The following is a 26944-nucleotide window of genomic DNA, read 5'->3' as shown; positions in this document are numbered from 1 at the left end:
CCATCTTAGAACACACATTCGTCATATCAGCAGATCATATTACTCTAACCATGGAGATCTTTACATGTACCCCAAAGAGAAAATTCATTACTGAGGTATTCTTGCTAATTTGTATTTTGTGACTGCTTCATACTACAGGAATTTATCGATTTCAGGTGTAATTTCCTGGGACACCCATCATAAAGTCTCTTTAACGTCACATCTCTAAATAAAGGACGAATATCATTAATATGCACCTTCGTTTGCTCTATGAGCAATGCCACGGAAATAGCTTTACATAATGTTTATTTTACTATAGAATGCAACAGGTGCCATCATCTGTAAAGAAAATCCAAGATTACTCCTACCTGTTTTTGAGAGTGGATTGGAAAAGAGTTGCTGAAGCAATTTATTTTCTGATGTCCGAAGTACCACCACTATATCTGCAGGAAGCGTGTCTCTGTTTTTTTCAAGGAAACCACATGGGTCGTAAAAAACCTGTTGATTATTAAACATTAATAGAACATTACTGTATAATCCAATATTCTGTATTATCGCATTTTACCATCAGACATTACAGATACTCTGACAGAGGGACAGATGCTGATGTATTTTATATGAAGGTGCTCTATATTTTAATCAAGTCAAAATTATTGTATATTTCATTAAAGTTAATATAAAAAGAACTGTATGTTAAATATTAATCTTTTTCATTTAAAATTTTATGTTATACCTTGCCAGCATAGTGTTTGATTCCAAAACATAGTTCCACACCTTTTGGTCTCCAAAAGTAATTTGATCGCAGATTGTCTTCAAACTTATCTGTAATATCATATGAATTATACAGCTTGTTTTAATATGATGTACATTTCACTTTGAGTATCCACTTGACCATTAAGATGAGTGCATATGTAAATGAAGAAAATGAAATACTGCATACTGTTGTCCATATTAAACTTTACAAATACTCTTGAATGAAAATGTCCAGTTACTTAGATTAAAACAGTAACATGTATTTATTGAGGCTTAACCTTAATTCATAAATCTGCAATTTTCAAGATTTTTTTAACTATCACAATGCTTACCAGAAAAAACAAAGTGGTTTACTATAAGGCTCAGTAGTTACTTTACATCCCCTGGGATGGGGGGGTGGACGCATAAATTGGGCGCCATGGCCCATGTCAAGTGTCCAAGCCACCCAATAAAAGCTGCTGGCAGGCTGGCTAGGTTAGGTGGGGTGTGTCTCCTGTTTGGGCACCCTGTGCCATCAAAGACAGACTCCCCTGCCCACTGCTGTTTCTCCCCCACCCCCTCCACATTTCCCTTCCCCACCCACCACCCCCACCGTCCTGTCGATCCCAGCCCCTTACCCCTGCGCCCTGTCATCATGATTGTGTGTGGGGACTTGAGTGTTAGGTAATAAATGGCACTTGGATAAAATTCTGTCATGTACACACTGTACTATATGTGGGGTTACTGGGCCACGTGGAGGTTTCAGGGGGTGAACATCTGACAGCACATGTTAGGGAATTAGCCAGCATGGCAGATTAAATTATGTTGCTCTTGCAGTTAAATCTGTGACTTCAAATGTTGTTCTTTCCTATGGCATGACACATCCTCCTCGCTGGAGCCTGTCAGTCTGGCTCCAGAAAAACCCCAGATTTACCTTGTTCCAGGCTCCTGGCTCCTCTTCTACAGGAGACTCACTCCCAGTGGCGCTGCTGGGACGAAGAGAGTTACTGGCCAGTTCAGTAGCCAGCAGCTCTCAGAGGCAGAAATTCCTCTCATATTGGGGCAGAAGCCCCACCTCAAGCCAATTAAAGGCCCGATGGTTCCCACAGAAAATTGAACTCTACGTGTGCTGCTGTATTCAAATATTTGGATCAACTCTTGCAAATTAAGAAGCATTTATTTCTTTTTGGTTATTTTAAAATGACTTACCACTAAATGCAAGACTGTATCACCTGAATTAGATATAGTGCAGTCAACTTTATTATGTGGAACACATCAAGCAGGTTGTGGGGAGAGGAATTGGTTTACCTACTCCCAGCCTGCCACCCTACCAAGCCCCCGCCACTCCAAATACAATGGCAGCAGCGAGAAATCCAGACTATTTTGATGGTCAGGTCTCATTTGAATTGCATAGTCAAGGTGCCCATTGCATTACAGTGATTTGGAGGGAGGCAGATCCAGCAGGTCTGAGACCTAATTAATATGTCTCATAAAGCAAAGGTGCTCTTTAATTTCTCATTTATTTCTGGTGCAAATTTGGATACTTTGGTAAGAATTATTTGCTGTTAGAGCACTGTGTTTTAGGCATGCTGTGGTGGAAATCCTGATTGAGCAGACGAAGGTACAGAGACAGGTGCTCGCCTCTTAGATGGCAGACAGGTGCCCGGGTAGGTTTGATAAGAAATAACTGAGAATGAAAATGCCAGAAGTATCATTCCCAGGACATGAGTGCAGTGCAAGAAAAAGTTCAATGATCTTACCCAGATGAGAAAGGTGAGAATGATGTCTTGCCATTTAGTTTTCTTAGGATGATGCTTTGCCACAGCATACTACTTTCCCTATCTCCTCTCCAGCACAAGAAATCCTTCCCTCCCCCTCTTCATGACAGAGGAGATCCATTTGAAGAGGTATTAATGTCTATATTGTTACTGGAAATTATTGTTAAATTGGAATTGTTGTAGGGTCTGTGTCTATGGGCAGAATTTTTCCCTCGTCGTTGATGGGCGGGCACGTGCGGGTGCGCTTCCGACCAGCACCCCCGATTGGAGGCGTGGCGCCATTTTTGTGGGTGGGCCAATTAAGGCCCGCCCAGCGTGACGTCTGCATGGAAGCGCTACGCGCTCCCTGAGCGGGCAGGGGGGAATGCCTAAAATCGAGAGTGCGCTCTTTCGAGCATGCGCACGAAAGAACGCATTCATCTCCTTGAGCTAAGTGCTGCCTCAAGATCATCACCTCCACTTTCAAAAATATTAAAAATAGAAATAAAAAAATTCCCTTACATGTCCCCTTATGTGGCAATGTCACATGGGTTGGGACATGTTCATAATTTCCAAAAAAACTTTATTAAAATTTTTAAAACCCTACATGAAACCTCATCCCGCCTGTGGATGAGGTTTCATGTTTTTTCTACATCTCGCCAGGGCTCCTGGCCTGCCCGCCAGCCTTAAGGTTGGACGGGCAGGTCCACTAATTACTTTAATTGATCTGTCAATGGCCTCAATTGGCCATTGACAGGTTTGTGGGCGAACAGCTGATTTTGCTGTGCCCCCACCTTCCTGAAAATTTAAATGGGGCGCAGTGACATCGGGAGTTCCGCCCGACATCACCGCACGTCATTTTACGCGTCGCCAAGCGGGCCCCGCCCCCGCAGGTAAAATCCTGCCCTATGTGTGTGTCTGTGTGTGGCTTAATTGGGTTAAAGCCAGCTAGTCTGGGTGCTTTGATGTAGTTTTGAGTTGTTAATTAGATAAACGCAAGGAGGCAAATGTAAAGTGTAAATTTGTATTTGTTGAATAAACCATTCAAAAGATGGGTAAAATCTTGCATCTAACTGGGAGACGCCAAGCAATCTGCTTATATTACTAATGAATTTAGTGGAATGAAAGGGTTATTATTAGGAGAGGTAAAATTTAAAAACCTAGTAATACAATGGAAAATTTACATTCAAAGGGGAAGCTAGGTATAAACCGAATGGAGTTTGTGTGTGTAAGTCAGGGGCATTTAAGACCCAACCAGCCTATGAGCCTACAACTGTCTGCAAAGGAACCAAATTGCAAGGAACCTCATTTTGAATTCGTAAGGTCAAATATGCTTCGCCTGGTGTCTGTTTGAAGTCTATGGGTTAATGTTGCCTTGGTGAAGATGTACCTAGGAGTGATTAATTTGGGGATTTGTTTAAAAGTTATTATGGTAGTAGTTTGTAGACATGTGTATATGATTAACTTGTTGTTAAATTAATAGAAGTTTAATTTAGTTTTATATAAAAATACCCTTGAAGCTTGGTGTTATTCCCGAATTCAGAGCTGCAAAATCAAACATACCAATTGAAAATATAGGTTATGACAGTTGTTCAAGTTTCCCTCTGGGATTTAAACAACTCAGCCTTTACCATCGGCTGTGTCATGACACCTCTAATAACAATAATACACTGCACCAACCCTCCCTCTCATTATAGAGCACAGTTACCAGCTGCTGCCCTCAGAACAGGCACATCCAGTATTTGCTTTTTAACTGGAATGCAGTGGGCCTCTCTGTGGAACACTTGCACATTTCACATCCTTTGCTCATAGACATGTCCCAATCTTAGGAGCTGGGTGAAGCCTTCAACCTGCTGAGCTGAGGGCCATGGACCTTGAAGAACTCATCGACAAATGTACTTTGCCAGCTCACCATGAACAATTCATCTGTATGAAAAATAAATTTGAATCTGTGCACTGCTGCATATCCACCAATCGAGCTGCAGACTACAATGGAAAATGTGGACAGTCCAAGGCCTCCCTGCAGCAGAACCCGCCGGGGCTGAGGTCTGAAACTCAGGGATAGCTTTCGTCATTAGTGCTCCGAAAGGGCTCTGAAGACTGGAATTCCAGCCCCCGGTATATGTTTTGTCTAGATTAACCACAGAAAGTAACTGATCATGCAGACTTTAACAACCTCATTGTTGCCCGCGTGACTGCTCTCACACATATGACTGGCAACATTGGGGGATGTCCAGCACTGGGGATTGATAGAAACTGGCACAGATGTTAAAACTCGCTCAGGATAGTGCCTCATCTCAAGCATCCTGTCCAAATGACTGCAGATGTGTCAGAAAATGTACACAGCCATGCAATGATGATTTATTCTGCCACAGCATTAGACATTAACATAATTCTGTGATCATGATGTTAGGGTCTCTGTAGAGACAGGTATCTTCTTTGAAAGTTATTTGTAAAAAAGGGTTACACAAAAAGCTTTCAATATTTAAGACTTTTATTGTAGCAAATAAGCCAAAAGCAACATTGCCTAAACACTATGTATAGGCAACTTGTACTTTAAACTACAAAAAAATAAACTCCCCACTTAGCTTTTAGCACAACTGAAAATCTCCCACTATGGTTAGACATTGCACTGTCCCTTATGTAGACACTTCAGTCTCCAGGAACCACTTCAAAGCTATTCTCAACCCCTGATGACTTGTTTCCTTTTCCTTTCCAAGCCAGTTAACTTCTAACCCCAGAACTGACATTCACTATGAGGGTTGTACTATAGACTCCTTCCCTCTAGCCTAGACTAGGCAAATCTTCCAGCTCCTTTAAATCCTCACGAACTCAGTCTTCTCAATCTGAGCACAAGCTCCCACTCGTATGCTGTGTACTGAACAATAGAGTCAGCACTTTCTTTGCTTCAGGTGTAGGGCTCACTGCTTCTATCTCCTGCTTTCTGCCTCTCAGATGGCTGCAGAGTGGCTTATGTCTTTGAGGTTCAGTGATATCTTAGGAACTCTGTAACCTGATGTTACAATAGCTTTCTTTCCCCCTCTCAAAACTCATCTTGATGGCAACATGAATCACATAGGCTTTGTATCCAGGTAGAAGTGCAAATTAGTTAACTTCCAGACCCTCAGCTTCATTCTATTTTGGAATTAAACAGACAATTTAAAGTACACCAATTTTAAAAACCTGACATTCCTAACACCACCCTGTGCAACTTGGAGACTAAGGCTTGGATTTTCACAACAATGGAGAGACTCTCCATTGTTGCAAAAAAGGCAGAAGAGACCGAAAATCTAAGTCCCGCCCACAAACATGGCACCTACCATTTTTGTTTGGAGGGGGAGGGAGGCAGTGTCAGGGAGAATGGGTCCGGAGTCAGGATTTACACATCTGCGTTTTACAGAGGCCCATGTAATTAAGCTGCCTACACTTATGTCTAATTTTGGTGACCCAGGTGTATGAAATGCAACGTGTGCAAGTTAGACCTGATAGGAGCAGGTCAGAACTTTGTGGAGTCCTTTGGAGAGGTGGGGTACCCTTTTCGAGAGATAGCATACCCCTTTGGATATGGTCCCAGGACCTTTGGGGGATGTCAGAAGCCCCTTCGGATTGTTAAAATGAGGCATGAATGTGCGTAAGAAGTGCATAAACTCATTAATTGTCAAACTCATTTGAACTGTCAAAAGTGTCAAAATACACTGTCAGAAGCAACTGTCAAAAGTGTCAATATGAACTGTCAAAGGCAACTGTCAAAGTGTCAAGGCATTTAAAACTCCTGTGCTTTAAATCTTTGAAAAAAATGTCAAATGTTTTAAAAAATCATTGCTTCATATTTCACTCTGTCTGTTAACATAAGCCTAAGAGTTACCATTACTGGATTAGTGCTGCATGACTGATTTCACAAACTTTCCATTAGCACAGTATGCTGCATTCCAATTCACAGTTTGACTGATAGCTCCAGATGGTTATAGACTCTTTGAACTTGGGACTATGAATTCCAATGTTGGCTTTTATAAGGGACTAAACACTTGAACCAAATATTTTTTATAAGGATGTTGTTCATGAATGTAAATGTAGTGAATGGGAGGGTTTTTTTTGTAAAAAGTCTGCAATAGATATCCAGAACTTAATTTTATTTAATCTCTGCATGGGTCCCAAGGTCTGCCCATTGTGGATACTGGGTGAGTTGGCATCATGGTAGGTACAAGAGCAAAGGGTGATGGGTGGGGGATAGGTTGGCATGAGTTGGCACTAAGTTGGCATGGGGCTAAAGAGGGCCATGGGGTTGTGTAGAGGGGCACAGATTGGCATGCAGGGTATAAAGGGGCATGGGGGTGGGTAGAGGGCATGAAGTGTCATTGGTTGGCATGAATGGGGCATGAGGAGTGTGTGTGGAGGTGAGTGGGAGTGAGGGGTGAGGGCTGGGATGGTTGTTTCTTTGTTCTATTGCTTTTTTAAAAATTATGGACATACTGTTGGAGCACAGAGGCAGGTTTCCCTCCCAGCCTGCCTCTAAGCCCAACAGCCTTGGCACTCCTTTGGGGATGGCGGGCTTGACTCCAAGAGAACCCCGCCATCCCGGAACAAAAATCCCAACTTCTGCAGCAATTTCTCCCGGATCAGGTTTGTGGGGCCGTGAAATGTCCAGACTCTGCGCTCCCAACCCAGGAGCAAGAATCCAGGCCTAACAGTCTACCCACAGTCAGCACAACTGCTCTTGCCATTGTCTACAGGTGTGAACATCTAGCACCTTCTTGCCAGTAAATCAACCTGTGCCCCCTTTTAACCTTTAACAAACAAGCCACTCAGCTTCCTGTTGGGCAGAATTCAGAGCAGGTCACATGATCCCCTTCAATTTTCCATTTTACCTTAAATGACAGAGACAGTCCTAAAGTGTAATCTTATAAACTTTTTATTTGTAACAATGCTTGTTTGGTCACAGACAAAAAACAAGTTTTGCAGAGTGTAAACCTTTTCTATTCCTGAGGAATGGCATTGGGATTCTTTATGGCCACAGGCATAGTAATGCCTCGCAGCTTTGGGGAAATACAGGAAGGCAGTAAAGCGCAGGGTTCATTTGCATTGCTTTGCTTTCCACAGGAAAATTGATGAATTCACTGGGTCTGAGCAAAAGAATCATTTTGACCAGCAAGCAACAGTGCAATGCAAGTTGGACAATTTCAAGAATCTCCTGCTGTTGCTTGGAAGGACTCATTTACTTACAAATGCGGTGGTTATCATGACAGCCACTGACAGTACAACCCCTGTACTGGAAGTGGTTTCAGGGTCTAACTGCAGGACACTGCAAAATTGTTTCAATGTCTCAGGGGAAAGTAGGTTACTATGCCAGTTCCTTAGGACATTTCCATCAATGATTACCTTGGCCTCTATAGAGGAGGACCAACATAATAGTAAATCCTATTTGATGACCTGAGCCTGGTGAAAATGCACCTTTATACATGCCTCCTTTGCTTGTTCTCCCCCTTCAGGGCCTAGAGAGAGATGACCATAAGGATCCCAAAATACATTTACAGGCAGCTCGCAATTATAGTTCCCTAGGAAAACAGTCACATACAGCAGGTGGGCTACACCTTTAAATGTCTCAAACTTCAAAGAAGCATTGATAGAGGATCAAATATGTAATCAAATTTCAGAGAAGCGTAAGAATAATAGGGCAGTAATAGGAGGGGATTTTAACTACCCAAATATCAACTGGGATAGCTTTAGTGTGCAAGGCAGGGAGGGAGCAAAATTCTTAAGTTGCATCCAGGAGAACTTTTTTAGCCAGTACATAGAAAGACCAACAGGGAGGGGGCAGTTCTGGACCTAATATTCGGAAATGAGCCCAGGCAGGTGGAAGGCGTATCATTAGCGGAGCATTTTGGAGATAGTGACCATAACTCAGTTAGATTTAGAATAGTTATGGAAAAGGATAAGGTTGGGCCAGGAATAAAAGTTCTAAACTGGGGAAAGGCTAATTTTACTAAGATGAGATACGATTTGACCCAAGTGGACTGGGAGCAGCTACTTGCAGATAAAACTGTGTCAGAGCAGTGGGAGGCATTCAAGGAGGAAATAGTAAGAGTACAGGGCAAATATGTTCCCGTAAAGACAAAGGGGGGATCAAGTCCGGAGAACCCTAGATGTCAAGGGACATAAAGGTTAGGATTAAGGATTAAGAAAAAAAGAGAAGCTTATGGCAGATACCATAGGCTCAACACAGCAGAGTCTTTAGAGGGGTATATAAAGTGCAGAGGGGGGCTTAAAAAGGAAATTAGGAAAGCTAAGAGAGTGCATGAGAAAGCATTAGTGGGTAGAATAAAGGAAAATAAAGGAGGGTTTTTTAAAATGTATAAAGAGCAAGAGAATAACGAGGGAAAGTGTAGGGCCAATTAGGGACCAGGGAGGTAATGCGTGTATGGACCCGGAAGATGTGGATGCAGTCCACAATGAATACTTTGCGTTGGTCTTCACAATGGAAAAAGATGACGCAGATATAGACTTCAGGGTGGAGGACTGTGAAATATTAGAGGAAATTAACATAGAGAGAGAGGAGGTACTGGCAGGTTTAGCGGCCTTAAAAATAGATAAATCCGCAGGCCCGGATAAGATGTATCCCAGGCTGTTGAGGGAGGCAAGGGAAGAGATATCAGGGAACCTGGCAGTAATTTTCAAATCCTCTCTGGCCACAGGTAAGGTGCCAGAGGACTGGAGGACTGCCAACATTGTTCCATTATTAAAAAATGGAGGAAAGGATAGACCAGGAAATTACAGGTTAGTCAGCCTAACCTCGGTGGTGGGGAAGTTACAAGAAAGAATTTTGAGGGACAGAATATACCTGCATTTGGGACAGACAAGACACGGATTAATTAGAGACAGTCAGCATCGATTTGTAAGGGAAGGTCGTGTTTGACAAATTTGATCGAATTTTTTGAGGAGGTAACCAGGAGTGTTGATAAGGGTAATGCATTTGGTGTGGTCCACATGGACTTTAGCAAGGCTTTTGATAAGGTCCCTCATGGCAGACTGGTCAAGAAAGTAAGTGCCCATGGGATCCAAGACAAAGTGGCACGTTGGATCCAAAATTGGCTGAGAGGTAGGAAGCAGAGGGTGATGGTAGAGGGATGTTTCTGTGACTGGAAGTCTGTTTCCAGTGGGGTTCCGTAGAGCTCAGTGCTGGGGTCTTTGCTGTTTGTGGGGTACATGAACAATTTGGGCTTAAATGTAGGGGGTATGTTCAAGGGGTTTGCGGATGACACGAAAACTGATAGGGTGGTAAATAGTGAGGAGGAGAACCGTAAACTGCAGAAGGATATCAATGGACTGGTCAGGTGGGCAGAGCAGTGGCAAATAGAATTCAACCTGGAAATGTGTGCGGTAATGCACCTGGCGAGGGGTAATGTAAGGGATGAATGGTAGGACCCCGGAAAGTACTGAAGATCAGAGAGACCTTGGTGTGCATATCCAAAGATCCCTGAAGGTAGCAGGCCAGGTAGATAAGGTGGTTAAGAAGGCATATGGGATACTTGCCTTTATTAGCTGAGGCATAGAATACAAGAGCAGGGAGGTTATGCTGGAACTGTATAAAACGCTGGTTAGGCCACAACTGGAGTACTGCGTGCAGTTCTGGTCACCACATTTTAGGAAGGTTGTGATTGCACTGGAGAGAGTGCAGAGGAGATTTACCAGGATGCTGCCTGGGCTGGAGGGTCTGAGCTATGAGGAAAGATTGGTAGGCTGGTGTTGTTTTCCTTGGAGCAACGAAGGTTGAGAGGGGATCTGATAGAGGTGTATAAGATTATGAGAGGCAAAGATAGGGTGGATAAGAAGGCACTGTTTCCATTAGTAGAGGGGCCAATAACCAAGGGGCATTGATTTAAGGTAAGAGGTAGAAGGCTAAGAGGGGAGTTGAGGAGAAATGTTTTCACCCAGAGGGTGGTGGGAGTCTGGAACTCACTGCCTGAAATGGTAGTTGAATTAGAAACTCTCATAACATTTAATAAGTATTTAGATATTCATTTGCATTGTTATGGCCTCCAGGGCTATGGGCCAAGTGCTGGAAAATGAGATTAGTGTAGCCAGATCTTTGTTGACCAGCGCAGACACGATGGGCCAAATGGCCTCCTTCTGTACTGTCGACGTCTATGAGTCATTGAAGTTATTGACAAAAATAGAGCAGCTACTGGCAATGCTTGCACCTTAAGGGAGAGGCACCAACATGGTGACCATGCACCATCTATTGGTAATGTGAACTGTGTCTAGACCGCTGTTCAGCTATTCGCAATGCATTATGGGGCTTTGGCCACACTGCCACATTTTTAGGACATTAATGAGATAATATGCATGCAAGAACCCAGTGCCACAGATGATTTCCCGGTAAATTATGCAGCTTTTTGGGCAGTGTGATCAGCTGATCAGCAGAACTCTACACATGAGTAAACAGGGGAGAAATGTTATGAACACTGAACATTGTAATAGTGACCCTAGTACAAAAGCTACAAGGGTTCCCTACAACATCTGTAAATCTATTATTTGATCATATTAACATGAATGCACTAATTTGTATCTTAAAAAACAAATCACCACAGTAACCAAACACAAATGCCGTCCAATTCCTAAGTATCTGAATGAACCCTGACAATTCCTCCCAGATCAAACATGCAAATGTATGCAAGTTCATGAAAATTAAAACACAAAAACACAAATAATGAGGCCCACGATACAGTTACTTATTAAAAAAATATTTTCTGCAGGAAGACAGTTCAAAATTTAGCAGATTTGAGATTCAAGCAATAGGCATAAGGCCAATTCTGTGAGGACAAGTTCTACTCAACAAATGTATTAACAGGTTTGAACCACTTTACAGTTCTTTCCCCATCACTGCCCCCCGTTACCCATCATAACCCTCTACCATGCATGTTTTTGACACTAAATTCCTGCTCCTGCTGTGAACAAGTTGTTTTTGTTTTTTGGATAGAGCATATCTGAACAATCAAATAATTTGGACTATTTTATTCTGCATTTAAAAAGTCTAATTTATATTGATCAATTATCCAAGTCAAGAACAGTGTAAAGCACCATAATACTGTTTTGCAAAACAGACTGTGGACACCGTGGGCCATTACATCATGCTACAAAACGCTTCCTCCACCTCCCTAGTATCTAGGGCAATTCCTAAAGGAATGCCCATGCTAGGGGGGAAGCGGTGGCGTGGTGGTATTGCCTCTGGGCTAGCACTCCAGATACCCCGGGTAATGCTATGGGGATCCGGGTTCAAATCCTACCAAGGCAGATGGTGAAATTTGAATTCAACAGAAAATATGGGCCAGAATTTTCATGCCGATGTGCTGGGGTGGGCCCGTAACGCCAGTGCATAAAACAGCGTGCATCCCGATGTCACCGTGCATCATTCAGATCTTTCCCTCCTCCCCCTGCCCGCAGAGGTAGCGCTACCATCCGTGCATTGCGGGGCAGGGCTTAATTGACCCGCCCATATAAAATGGCGGCACGACATGGAATTACAAGTCTAATGGCAACCTTTGTCAACTGTTGTAAACCCATCTGGCTCACTGATGTCCTTTAGGGAAGGAAATCTGCTGTCCCTACGTGGTCTGGCCTACATGTGACTCCAGGCCCAAAGCAATGTGGTTGATTCTTAAATGGCCCAGCAAGCCACTCAGTTCCCAAGGGCAATCAGGGGTGGGCAATAAATGCTGGCCCAGCCAGCAACACCCACATCCCATGAATAAATTTTTAAAAATGCTGTTCCTGGGCTGCTGGTTGTTAGCTCAGATGAGCTAGCAAAACAAAAGCTAAATTAAACAACTAATTAAAGATTCAAAGCAAAAAACTGCTAAAAACAAAAATCCAATGCAAAGAAAACAACAAAGATCCAAAAATGAGCTCAGTCTCCAAAACATTCTGCAAAAGGTCTGGCAGTATAACTTTAGCAGTGGGTTTTTAGTGAGTACACGCTTGCAGGAGCGTTCTCTGTTTTAGATTTTAAAGGCTCACAGCATTAGTGTTGCATCAGTAACAAAATACATTGGAACTCCAGGTACAGCAGGACACACTTCCAAAACCATAAGAGTAAAGGCATTAAAGAGACTGGCATCATGGATCAGTTCCAGCTCCTGTTTTCCAACTGTGGGCCCACCAGAAAATCCAGGACAAGTACAAATTGGGTAAACAACCTCAGCTGCCAGTTTTTAAAAATCATCTTTGCTGCCAATGCAGAATTTTAGACTCTACCTGAATGAGCAGCAGTCTAGTAGCAATGCAAGTATGATCTTAGAAGATTCACTCTGCATAGGAAGATTCACACTTTACGCTTATCCTACCATCATATACAGAAGTAAACTGAAATTAAAGTTGCAGCACCTGAAACCATATGAACCCACAGCTTGTTTAACAGGAAAAAAAGCGGCTAACAACACGGAAAATATAAGCAATTATGTAAACTTATATGCTCAGAAAAATGGGACAGAAGATCATCATGCAGAAGAGGTAATTAAGGTACTTAATGTGTTTCCGTATTTTAATGTTTTTTATCACAATATGAAAAGCTGCATCCTTTCTTTCTTTTTTGACCAACAATTGTAAGATCCTAAGTTTAAATGCATTTGGATTTCATGCTGCATGTATTAAGTATCCCTCTCTGCTAATTATAGACTGGACATAAACCTGAAAGTGATTCTGAGCAGTGTTATTGTATGAATGCCTAACATGTTCAATCAAATTATGTTTTTCTTTTACAGAGCTATCAACTTTTTAAAAAATGTTTTAACCCTAACACAGTGTTAAAATAGGAAAGAGAGGGATATAGTATAAATGCATCAAGCACTCATTAATAACTTCCAGGCAATAGTCTCTGCCTTGAAGGTAACTTATTATGGTTTATTTTTTCAATTAAAATATTGGGAATATTGAGAAATTTTGAAAGGAAGTCCCACGGCCTCTACCACTAAAGACAAGTGCTGCAGTATCTCGAGATCCTGAATTGGACATATGTCACCACTACTTCATCATTACCAGGTCAAAATCGTGGCATTCCCTACCCAAGACCATCAGAATAAGGCCTGCAGCAATTATGGAGGCAGCCACCACATTCTTAAGGCAACTAGAAAAGAGCAATAAATGCCACCTTGTCAGCATTTCCCACATAAAACATGAAAACATAAAAACACTGGGGGCAGAGTAACAACTTCCTTGGTTACATTCTTTTGAACACCTTCCCTAAGCTTTTTGCTGAGGCAACAATTCTTTCAATCTTTAGAAACCTCATCAATCTCTATTCCTTTGACCTACCTTTGGGTCATCCTTCAAACTTTTCCTTCCTGGCATGGCATTCAATTTAATTATGACTATTTTTGTGATAAATGTTGGGGCATTTTGTCAGTTAAAGACTCTGTATCAATGTCAGTTATTTGGTGTTATTCTTACCTACGAGTGTCTGGTCAGATGCTTTAGGGAAACGGCTCTCTTCATCAAGCAGAGACAATAAGCCCATTGGTTTCTGAAGGAACATATCCAGTATTGGTCGATTATCCTGATATTCCACAAGTGTGGCATCAATTCCCTCATTTTGGTATTCAATCTATAAGTGACCATAAGCATAACTTCATTAGCTGGAAATATAAAAAAAACCCTGACCATGAACAGCTTCTTTTAAAATTGAAAGATCACCTTCTTAAACTCATTTTTTTTTTTGCATGTGAACAATACCATAAAGCCAGATAAAAACAACACTGAAACAAACTTTACAGAATTATACTAGTTAATATTGTCATTAAAGGTTATGAAATCAGTAATTAAGTCTTGTCTTAACCAGCTTAGTCAGTACTGTTGCCACCAAGCAAATTTTACTGCGATTGGCGGTATATTTTATTTCAATTACTTAATTATTTTATAAGTTTTATTTACTCACATGAGACTTGTGTTAACCATACATTAATTGTGTCTTAATTGTATAGAGATGGTGGGCAATCACTGGTGATTGACTTGAATGCCTATATATAGACATAGACTGAAACTTTGGTAATTTGGTGAGAAGTTGTACACTTGTAATCTGCAACTTTAAATAAATACAAATATGTGTAAAGATTGGCTCCAGTTCTTTTCAGCAACTGGATTTCTGGAATATAATATCTTGTGCCAAAATTAGGAGAGCTAGGCCATGCTAGTCAAGCAACAGCCTGACACAGTCAACGCCCCAGACTCTCCCATTACCTTCTCTGGGGACCACTGGGAGGACAGACTCACCAGAGATGGTGGCACAGTGGTATACATTCGAGAGGGAGTGGCCCTTGGAGTTCCCAACATGCATTCCAAACCACATGAAGTCTCATGCCGAGAGGTCAAATATGGGCAAGGAAACCTGCCGTTGATTACCACCTACCACCCTCCCTCAACTGATGAATCAGTACCCTTCCTTCCTGAGCACCACTTGGAAGTAGCACTGCGGGTAGCAAAGGCACAGTATGTATTCTAGGTGGGGGACTTCAAGACCCATCACAAACAGTAGCTTGGTAGCAACAGTGCTGACCAAGCTGGCCGAGTCCTGAAACACATTTCTGCCAGACTGGGCCTGTGGCAGGTGGTGAGAGAACCAACAAAAAGTAAAAACCTACTTGATCTCGCCATCATTAATCTACCTGTCGCAGATGCATCTGTCCATGCCAGTATTGGTAGGAGTGACCACTACAGGACACTTGTGGAGAACAAGTCCTGTCTTCACACTGAGGACATCCACCATTGTGTTTGTGGTACTACCACTGTGTTAAGTGGGATCAATTCAGAAAAGGTTTGCAGCTCAAAACTGGGCATCCATGAGGTGCTCAGGGTCACCAGCAGCAGCAGAATTTCAGTCAACCATAATCTGTAATCTCATGGCCCGGCATATCCCTCACTATATCATCACCTTCAAGCCAGGGGACGAACCCTTGTTTAATGAGGGGTGTAGGAGAGCATGCCAGGAGTAGCCCAAGGAATCTGTAAAATGAGGTGTCAACCTGGTGAGGTTACAACACAGGGCTACATGCACATTAAACAGTGGAAGCAAATGCTGTGGACACAGAGTTAAATGACTGGTTAGATCAAAGCTCTGCAGTCCTGCCATATCAAGTTATGAACTAAGCAACTAATGGGAGGGAGAGGCTCTACAAACATTCCCATCCTCAATGGCAGAGCCCAGCACATCAGTGCAAAAGACAAGTCTAAAGCATTTTCCAATGCCTTCAGCCAAAAGCACAGGGCGGGTTACCATCTTGGCCTCCTCCTGAGATCCCCAGAATAATAGATGCCAGGCTTCAGCCAATTTAATTCACTCCACTTGTGATTAAGAAAAGGCTGAACTCACTGGACATAGCAAAGGCTATGGGCCCTGACAATATCCCAGCTGTAGTACTGAGGACTGGTGCTCCAGAACTAGCTGTGGCTCTAACCAAGCTGTTCTGGTACAGCTACAACAGTGGCAGCTACTGACAATGTGAAAAATCTGTCCACAAAAGGCGGGACAAATCCAATCTGGCCAATTATGCCCCAATTAGTTTTCTCTCAATCATCGGTCAAGTGATAAAAGGTGTCATCAACAGTGCTATCACGCAGCACTTACTCGCTAGTAACCTGCTCATCAATGGTCAGTTAGGTCTCCCAGGACCATTCAGCTCCAGATCTCATTACAGCCATGGTCCAAACATGGACAAAAGAGCTGAATTCCAAAGGTAAGATGGGAGTGACTGCCCTTGACATCAAGGCAGCATTTGACCGGGCGTGACATCAAGGAGCTTCAGTGAAATTGAAGTCAATGGGAATCAGGGGGAAAACTCTTCACTGGTTGGAGTCATACCTGGCACAAAGGAAGAGGGTTGTGTTTGTTGGAGTTCAATCATCTCAGCCACATGACATCACAGCAGGCGTTCCTCAGGGTAGTGTCCTAGGCCCAACCATCTTCAGCTGCTACATAAATGACCTTCCCCCCATCATAAGATCAAAAGTGGAGATTTTCACTGATGATCACACAGTATTCAGTACCATTCAAGACTCCTCAGATACTGAGGCAGTCCATGTACATATTCAGCACAAACTGGACAATATTCATGCTGGGCTGATAAATGGCAAGTAACATTTGTACCACACAAGTGTCAGGCAACGACCATGTTCAACAAGAGAGAACCTAACCATCTTCCCCCTCTGAAGAAGTCATATGGACTCAAAACGTGAACTCTGTTTTTCTATCCACAGATGCTGCCAAACCTACTGAGTTTTTCCAGCAATTTGTGTTTTTATTTCAGATTTCCAGCATCTGCAGTATTTTGCTTTTATCCCCTTGACATTCAGTGGCGTTACCATCACCGAATCCCACATCATCAACATCCTAGGAGCTACCATTGACCAGAAACTTAATTAGACCAGCCATGTAAATACTGTGGCTACAAGGACAGGCCAGACACTGGGAATTGTACACCAAATAACTCACCTTCTCACCCCTCAAAACCTGCCCACCATCTACAAGCCACAAGTCAGCAGTGTGATGGAATACGTCCCACTTGGCTGGATCTGTGCAGCTCTAGCAACACTCAAAAAGCTCAGCACCATTCAGGACAAAGTAGCTCCCTTACTTGGCACTCCATCTGCCATCTTAAACATTCACTCCGTCTACCAGGATTGCGCAGTGGCAGCAGTGTGTACCGTTTACAAGCTGCACTGCCACACCTTCCAAACTCAAGATCTCTGCCACCTGGAAGAATGAGGGCAGCAATTGCGTGGGAATACCACCACCTGCAAGTTCCCTTCTATTCACTCACTATTCTAATGTGAAAATGTATTGCTGTTCTTTCATTGTCTCTGGGTTAAAATCCTGAAACTCTCCCCCTACCTACACCACTTGTACTACAGCAGTTCAAGAAGACAGCTCACTACCACCTTCTCAATAGCTATTAGGGATGGTCAACAAATGCTGGCCTTGCCAGCGATGCCCACGTCCCACGAATAAATAAAAATCATCTACTTGTTTCAAGAAAGAAGGCAACTAAGCCACATTTCTGTAAAGCGTATTTTCACATTATGCTGCTAATGCAGTAACTGTATAATGCTCATGTTTTCCTGAATAGATACTTCTAAAGTAATTCAAAGTTGTGAAGCAACTGCATCTCAAAGGAAGGAACAAAAAATAAAAAGTAAGCCATCTATAAATAAAATATTCGAAGTAATTTTCATGTCACTACTATCCCACTTGCATTTAAAAATGGGGCAGTGGAAGGACCAACATCAAGCAGTTGCAAGTCATGCAGGCTTATCACTGTATTGCATTCCATCTTTAAGTGCCACGCTATGTATGTACAGGCACAAGTGCAGGGTCTCCCTGCATGCCAGGGCGCGGGTGCAGCCAAAAGCCACCCAGAAGATGGACTGTCCGCAAATCTATCATGCATGGTAGCCTGGCTGCTTTTTGTATTTTTTTTAATTTGATTTTTTTAAAGTTGGTGAGAGGGCATCTCCATGTTAAAGCAGACTCTCAGACATGTACCCTTTACTGCAGCTTGCTCCTCCTGTCAAGGAGATCCTCTGACTGGCCTTCCCACTTTGCTAATCCACTTGTAGCCACAGGAAACCTGTTTACATGCCAATTGAGGGGGGGGCGTGTGTGTGCAAACTCCCAGGTCAGTGACAGGGATGGGTTCAGGACCTGAAAACAGTGTTATGGCTGTGGAAATAGCTCTGAGGAAATTTCCAGCCATGGTTCTAAAGGACAAACTAAAAACAATCAGCACATGAAGGAGGGGGGAAATATGAAGAGCGGCAAGTTCTGAAAGGACAGCACAACCCCTCAAGTGGATTATCCATCTCGCCTCCTCCAGAGGCCAAATCTAGGGGAAGGTTCTGAATAAAAGAACTGTACTTAAATAATTATTTAATCAGAACCTTTCACTTGCGCAAAATACGCAGATAGTTGTAATTTAGTTCACATGTATTTGCTAATGCATTACATGTTATATTTTTACATCACATATCTGTACCTTTGATTTCCTGACAAAATTTCTGTTTTCTGAATATGGCAGTCTGATACTCTTTTCGAGTTATCAACAGTCACAGATTGCAACTCTGTCGAGTACAATCACAGTTCTGGGTTTCCGGGAGTGGGACATGAACCCACAACCCTCTGATTCAAAGGCGAGGGTGCTATGAACTGTCTGATGTCAATGCAATCACTTGTATGGCCAAACAACCAATTATTTTAACCAGCCTCAGCTGACTCCCATGATTGATAGGGAGTAACAAAGTTAGGTGTGCAAACTGAAAAAAAGAGTCTTCTAAACACAACCCTGGTTACTCAAATAGAATGTCAAGTCCCCAATAAATAAAAAGCGCCTTTTCTCTCTGTGACATTGAAATAACTTATTAAGCTTCTGCTCATGTGAAATCTCAGTGCTCACTAAGTTCCAGCATTGCGTCTGACCATTTCACTTTATGTTATTAAAAATATTCAACTTGTTTTCCAGACACCTGGCCATCCTCTGGCATTTTCAGAACAGTTGGCTTATTGTTCAGCACTAAAGAACTTATCATCTTGACCTAGTCATAGAGACAGGAAGGAGAAAGGCAATGAGGAAATGTAAACCTGAGAATAAGAATTTTAAATTTGAGGCACTGGACAACTGGAAGCGAATGTAGGTCAGCAAGGATAAGTGTCATAGGTAACCAGGACTTAGTGAGAGATAGGATAAAGGCAGCAGAGTTTTGACTGAGATGAAGTTCACGGAGAATGATGAATGAGAAGCCAGCCAGATGATTACTGGAATAGTTTACTCTGGAGGGGTCAATGGGAAGGAAGAGGATTTCTGTGACAGGTGGACTGAGGCAGGGACAGAGGAGAGAAATGCTAGAGAGGTAGAATTAAATTGTTCCTTACTGTGGAGAGGATATGAGGTTTGACTGTTAGCTTACATGCTGAGACTGTAAACAGTCTGATTCAGCCTGAGACATTGGTCAGGGAGGGGAATGGACTCAGTAATAAGGATATGGAGTTACAGCAGGTCCAAAGATGATATTAGTTCAGCCTTCCCAACACTTAACTGGAGAAAACTGCATATAATCCATGACTGTATATTGAGCAAGCAGTTTGACAGCATAAAGGCAGAGGAAGATTCAAAAGAGGTGGTGTAAAGATAGGGCTGGCTGTTGTCAGTGTACACGTGGAAGCTGATTCAGATCTGTGGATGATGACACAAAGGTACAGCATGTTAATGAGTGAAAGGAAGGGACCAAGGATAGACTCTTGGGGGCCTCCAGAAGCAATAGTGAGGGAGAAGTGTGATGGAATCCATGCTTTCAAAGCTTGTATTTTTTGAGACAGCCCCTAATTAAAAAGGAAAAGTGAAGAGGGGCAAGTGAAAAGGGGCAAGTGGAAAGTGACCCAGCCGGTTTCTAAGTAAACTAAGACTGAAACTGAGATTGGAAACCAAAACTTCTGGGGAGCTTGGAACTGGTTGAAACCATTTGAAAGGACAGAGAGCCATCAGAGCTCAGCTGAAAATTATGATTCCAATGCAGTACAGGGAGACTGAAGAAAGCAGAGGCTAAATTCAGAAGGAGAGAATAGGCAAATGTACAGCTCCTGTGGCTGTTTCTGTTACTTGAAGATAACATTGATGGATCTACATTATCCAGGCCATCCTAAGCAGAGTTGAGGATGTTCTGCAGACATGTGCCATTTTTGGTGACGACCATGCCTGTGCAACTAGGGTTAATTGTGCACTGCTGTCGGCTGGGGGTCAGGCTAAGTCCTAGAAGAAGAGGAGCTGAAATTCTTCATGAAGAAGACAGAGTTTTGAAGGATTTTGTGACTAAGGTTGATGACATACATGCTGAGTGGACTGCCGAGTCAATTCATTAGAACTTTCTTAGTTGTATCTGCCATTCAAAGTACAATTTATAATTTATAATTCAACCATAATTTTCCTGCCAATTCATGTTTAGCTGATGTTGATTATGGGTTTTAGAGTATAGGAGATTACCCAAGTTGGTACTTTGTGTTTGCTTTGTTTGACTCTTGTATAGTAAAAATTCTTCTGTTTTAAACCGTGGAATCTTGTGGCTTCATTCTTTCAGTAGATCAATGGGATTTCGGAAATTTCTTTTTTTAAAAAGTCACTGGTCTCTACCGAGATCACAACAGTGGGAAGTGAATCCACAGCAGGAGATGCTCTGGTTACAACTGGATGGGTAAAAGCGGAATCAAGTCAGGGCAGTTGCCACTGAGTGGGAGAATGAGGGAAAGGCATTGAAAAAAGATGATGTCTTTGACCACACCAAATGCTGCAGAGATGTCATGACATATGATCATCACAGAAGGATCATGCAAGTCTACCAATTTCACTGCCAGCGATTACAATGCTTATCACCACTCCCCACCCTCCAACCTTGCAGGAACATAATGCAATGGATGTTCAAGGACAAGGACTATCCATTACATTCTTGCTTCATGACATCCTCTGCAACCCTGCCACACAGCTCAGGTACAATCACAGCCATGGGATCACTAGGGAACACCTAAGCACACTATTGGGCTATTGAAGAAAAAATCAGGTTTCTGGATAGGACTGTGGGCTCCTTACCTGTCCCACATATAGGGCAGAATTTAGCCCTCGATGGGCAGGCAGGCCCCACCGGCTTGGCGGCGGGTGGGCAGCTGAACTCCGCCGCTGAAACGGGCCCCGCTGCCATTTTGAGTGGGTGGGCTGCCCTATGCGAAGGGAGGGAGGGATTCCCCAACTGTCAAAGTGCGCTCTTTCGCGCATGTGCACGAAAGAGCACACTACTCCCTGAGACTAAGTGCTGTCTCAGGGAGATTGGTGAAAGTTTAAAAAACATCAAAAATAGCAAAATGAAAAAATTATTAACATTTCCCCCTCATGTGACAATATCAGACGAGATGGGACATGTTAATAAATATTACATAAACTTTATTAAAGATTTTTTAAGTGGATGAGGTTTCATGTTTTTTCTCCTTCCCGTCGGGGCTCCTGGCCTGCCCGGCAGCCTTAAGGTTGGATGGGCAGGGCCTTTAATTAGCTTAATTATCCTGTCAATGGCCTCAATTGGTCATTGACAGGTCGGTGGGCGGACAGCTGAGTTTGCTGTCCGCCCGCCTTCCTGAATATTTAAATAGGGCGGGATGACGTCGGGGGTTCCTGCTGACATCATCCCGTGTCATTTTCCTGTCGGCGAGCGGGCCCCACCCCCAAATCGCCAACGGAAAAATTCTGGCCATAGGCTGGGATTTCCCAGCCCCTTTGTGGTGGGACCCACTGAGGGAGATTCTGCGGCCCAGCCAAAGTCCACTGACTTTCAGCAGGACCGGACAATACTGGTGGTGAGCAAGGCCACATAATACTGCTCATAGGAATCATCATGTTCTTATGATGAGGAAAATAAAGGGAAAAAAGCTCTTTATAATGTAGCTTTAGTGACTTTGGACCAACTTTTAATTGTGTCTACCTGTTCAAGAGCGAAGATGTGTTGATTGAAGTAAAATTGGATCTGTTCATTGGCAATGTTGATACATAGTTGTTCAAAGGAGTTCTTCTTGAAGTTCTCAAACCCAAAGATGTCCAGAATCCCAACATTCATTACACTTTCAGGATTGCTAATGAAAATTCAATTAAAAAAATTATAAAGCAAAACCTAAAATGAAAATTATCTAGTAAAGGTCTTTATCATGGTTAGCAAGGACCATTGGACAATAGCAGCTAAAAGCTGTGTTCTCTTTTACATACTCGATGTCAACAACATGAATTTTTTGTGAGGCTACAAAATATTCAGTGATCCATTTGCCAAAATATAATTAAAAGACAAATGCAAGCTCGGATCTCAGGAAATAAAATCATGATAGGTTGTGAATTTTTTCAAAAATAATGTTGATATAAAATTTGCTATCACTCAGTAATTTACATGAAGATTGATAAAACTAACTGTTACAAGACATGTAAGTGTCAACTGGTGACAACTTTGCCCCTATATTTCCATCTCTTCTGTGGGAAGGCAGCCGAGTTCCACCCAGCATCACTCCATAGTGATGCAGCTGAGGCTAGAAACTCATTGGAAAAGGGAATCAAAAATCATGTTGCATTTTCTTTGGCTTTTCAGAACTTTGCATCACTGTGCTGCCCAGTTACAATCAAGAAAGCAACAAAAATGTGTATAAGCTCAGAACAATCCATGTCACCCTAAAGTGTATTAGTATATTGCCCATGCTGCACTGCTTTGGTGTAAATGTGCATTTATTTCATACCCCTACAGGTAGAAGTGCAGGAATAACTATTTACTTCAGTAATGGGATTGCAACAAATTTATCTTCAATATAAATATCTTTGCCCAGATAAAATTAAAGGAATACAGTCTTTATGATAAAAGATGTATATACAAATGAGAAAAGGCTTGGCAAGCATAAAATGCAATGATATAAATCTTTAAAAAGAATATTTTTTTGTGTCTCTTGGTGCTCAAATCATCATGACATGAGTAATGAACAGCTTCTCTCCCTCTCCAAATAAAGACAATTTCCCAAAATATTTGTGTGTGATGGTGGTGCCCCTTTGAAGTAATCTGACAATTCTGTTCACAATCATTATAATTTATTTGCCTACCATACACTTTTATCAGGCTGAAGAAGTGTATTGATGCGGTTTACAATCCAGCTGAATAGTCTTCCATATAAGGCCTTTGACATGGCATCTCGAACATCAGATGCTTCATCTACTGTATTTGTACGAATTATAGTTTCTCCCCGTGTCACAACACAGTGAGAAGTAAGTGCTTCCTGAAACTCTTCAGAACCAATACTAAGCAGAGCTGAAGCTGGAAGAAAATATTTTTGAAGGATTAACTCTCAAACAGATATGTAGTTGGCAACTACAAAATGTATTTTAAAAATTGAATAATGCAATTTGAATACACATGACTTTGAGTCCCTCTAACAGGTATGAAATTGTAAGCAATTTGCAACAATGAAGTTATTAATTATGCCAGCAAAATTACTAGATTACTATTCTATTCATAGTGTTTACTTTGGTACAATTATTATTATTGCCAGTCACATAAAGTCAAATTAAAAGCCACGGAACCCAACAATGTATACAAATAGAAGTACAGATACAGCATAGCTGAATCAATTGTTAATCAGAACTTGGCAAATAAGACAGATAACAAAATGTATATTTTCCCCTGAACTATGATCATCGTCAGGAGTGTGGTAGGGCAAGGCTTCTGTCTTCCCAACACTACTACCACTAACCCCCACCACTGGTTCTGGGATTTTGACGCGCTCCAGGCTTTGCATACATGTTTTGCTGGGAACCTGCTTAAAGGCCTCCAGCAGCTTCAAGGGGCCACAGTAATGAGTTTCATTTTGAGGCAGGACATAAATTTCCCAATCTCAAAATGCCAGAGAGAGCTACTCCATATACAGATGTTCAAATCCATCAAAACTGCTCCAGTTTTGGACACTGCATTTTAGAAAGGATTTATTAGCCTGGGAAGGAGTGCAGCACAGGTTCACCAAAATATTACCATGGGTCCAAGGGTTAGTTTCTGAGGAGAGATTATACAAACTAGGCTTAATTTCCCTGGAATAGAGGTCAAAGGATTATTTGATTGAGGGTTTTTTTTTAGGATTTTCAAAAGAATAGATAGGATAGATATTTTTTCCACCATGAGGGAATCTATTCTAAGACAACTGCACATAATCTTAAAATCAGAGTCAGGCCATTCAAGGGAGAAGTTAGGAAACATTTCTTCACACAAAAGGTGGTAGAAGTGTGGAACTCATACCCACAAAAATAAAAACTATGCTAGCTCAACAGACCCATTTATCCCTGTTTCCTGTTAGCTAACCAATCTTTTATCCATGCAAATATGTTATCCCTTACAACATGATCTTTTATTTTTTGGAATAACCTTTGACGTGGCACCTTATCAAATTCCTTCTGGAAATCAAAACACAATACATCCACCAGTTCCCCTTTATCCACAGCATATGTTATTTATTCAAAGAACTCCAATAAATTGGTTCATCATTATTTCCCTTTCACAAAACCATGTTGACTCTGCCTGATTACCCTGATTTTTTCCAAGTGCTTCACTATAATGCCTTTAAATAGTAGCTTCTAATGTTTTCCCCATGACAGATGTTAAGCTAACTGGCCTGCAGTTTCCTATCTCCCTCCCGTTTTGAATAAAGGAGTTACATTCACTTTTGTTCCAATCTAATAGAACCTTCCTCAAAACTAGTGAATTTTGGAAAATTAGAACCGACTACCTCACTAGCCACTTCCTTCTAGACCCTAGGATGAAGTCCATCAGGATCGAGGGACTTGTCAGCTCCAACAATTTTCTCAGTGCCACTTCCCTGGTGACTGTAATTTTCCCTGAGTTCCTCCCTCCCTTCCATTTCCTGATTTGCAGCTATTTCTGGGATGTTACTTGTATCCTCTAGTGAAGACTGGTGCAAAATGCCAGCTCAATTCATCCGCCATCTCCTTATTTTCCATTATTAAATCCCCGGATTCACCGGACCAACACGCACTTTGTTAACTCTTTTCTTTTTTAAATATCTATAGAAACTCTTACTATCTGTCTTTATATTTTCAGCTAGCTTTCTCTCATACTCTAATTTTTCCTTTCTTATCAAGCCTTAGGTCATTCTTTGCTGTTTTTTTATATTCTGTCTAGTCTGCTGACCTACCACGCGCAATCAAATGCTTTTTCTTTAAGTCTGATACTATCATTAATTTTTTTAGTGAACTACAGATGGTGGGTCCTCCCCTTGGAACTTTTCTTTCTTATTGGAATATATCTATTCTGTGTATTCTGAGATATCTCCTTAAATGTCCACCACTGCATCTCTATTGACCTATCCCTTAACCTCATTTGCCAGATCACTGTAATTAACTGTGATTTCATGCTCTCATAATTGCCCTTATTTAAAATACTAATCTTGGATCCACTCTTCTTTCCCTCAAACTTAATGTAAAATTCAATCATAACATGATCACTGCTACCTAATTAATCTACCTATCTCATTGTACAATACCAGGCCTAGTATAGTCTGCTCTCTGTTTGATGCCAGAGCGTGCTATTCTAAGAAACTATCCCAAAAACATTCTATGATTTCCTTATTTATGTTACCTTTGCCCATCTGATTTTCCCAGTCTATATGCAGATGAAAATTCCCCATGAAAACGATATACTTGCCTGAGAGGAGGTAGTTCACTAGACATATTTCCTTAAATTTAGAAGAAATCAGTTTCCTGAATATCTGAGGTAGATATTGGCAGGGTAGATACTAGTCAGACGATTCCCCTGATTAGGGAGTCGCAAGCTAGTGGTCATAGTCTTAGATAACATTAACACTCGACATCCTCATCTAAGTCATTAATATAGATTATAGCTTGCTAAGGCCCAAGCACTGAACCTTATGGTACCTCACTAGTTAGGATTGAGTTTAAGGAGAAATTTCTTCAATCAAACATTTGTAAATCTATGGAACTCTCAACTCCAGAGGGCTGTGGTTGTTCAGTTATTAAGGACATTCAAGGCAGAAATTGATAACTGGATGCCAAGGCAATTAAGGTATATGTGGTAACTGTGAGAAGATCGAATTGAGGTAGATGATCAACTATGATCTTATTAAGTGGTGAAGCAGAATGGCCTACTTGTGCTCCTATTTTTATGTTATTGTGTTTTAAGCATAGCTCATTACCAATCCTTTCTGTGAAATAAAAAAATCAGAAATCTCAGAATGTAACACATGTATTATGTTTAATTTGCAGTTATTAGAACATTGAAAAAAAAACTTACTATTTTCTAAAGGCTCTCCATCTGGAATTTCACTTTTATCCATTTGATGTTTTGAGGCAATGGGTGCAAACTCAATATTTCCAGTATTCAGGATTGCAGCAAGAACTCTGTATACTGACCGAACTTCCTGAAAAGTAATTCAGGTGTGTAAAATGAAATATGCCTTATATTTTGAGAGCTTCAATAAGTACACTGCAATTCAACTGGGGACATAAAAACTGTCAACAGCATTTAACACAGATGGATATATAACAGAGCTTTAAATTTATAATAAAAGAAGTGGTGATTTTTGCTGATGATACCACAATGTTCAACACCAGGCTCCACATATAATGAAGTAATTTGAGCTCATATGCAGCAAGACCTGGACAACCTTCAAGCTTGGGCTGATAAGTGGCAAGTGACATTCATGCCACACAACGGCCAGGCAATGACCACCAACAAGAGAGAAATCAATCAACTCCCCTTGACATTCAATCACATTACCATCACTGAATCCCCCACTATCAACATCCTGCGGTTACCATTGACCAGAAACTGAACTGGGCCAGCCATATCAAATACGGGAGCTAAAAGAGCAGGTCAAAGACTGGGAATTCTGCAGCAAGTGACTCACCTCCTGA

General features: G+C 41.8%; 1 protein-coding gene across 11 annotated transcripts in view; it reads right to left on the bottom strand.

Annotated features, from left to right (window-relative positions):
- The window catches only part of myo3b (myosin IIIB), a 655750-nt gene that overhangs the window by 382460 nt on the left and 246346 nt on the right, over positions 1-26944 (bottom strand). For all 11 annotated transcript variants that reach the window (XR_013577968.1, XR_013577969.1, XM_078552132.1 and 8 more), the window contains 6 exons: positions 26322-26448; positions 23111-23321; positions 21963-22110; positions 13908-14061; positions 713-801; positions 348-477 (listed from right to left, as the gene is read on the bottom strand). Coding sequence is in view for 9 of the 11 variants with exons in the window: in XM_078552132.1 (XP_078408258.1) it covers positions 348-477; positions 713-801; positions 13908-14061; positions 21963-22110; positions 23111-23321; positions 26322-26448 (859 nt within the window). In the remaining 2 variants the exon portion in view is untranslated. The remainder of the gene's footprint in view (positions 1-347; positions 478-712; positions 802-13907; positions 14062-21962; positions 22111-23110; positions 23322-26321; positions 26449-26944) is intronic.

The sequence above is a fragment of the Cetorhinus maximus genome, chromosome 11, assembly GCF_964194155.1.
Source record: "Cetorhinus maximus chromosome 11, sCetMax3.hap1.1, whole genome shotgun sequence".
NCBI classification, from domain to species: domain Eukaryota; kingdom Metazoa; phylum Chordata; class Chondrichthyes; order Lamniformes; family Cetorhinidae; genus Cetorhinus; species Cetorhinus maximus.
The sequence above is the reverse complement of the archived record's forward strand: the minus strand, read 5'-3'. Positions and strand labels throughout refer to the sequence as shown.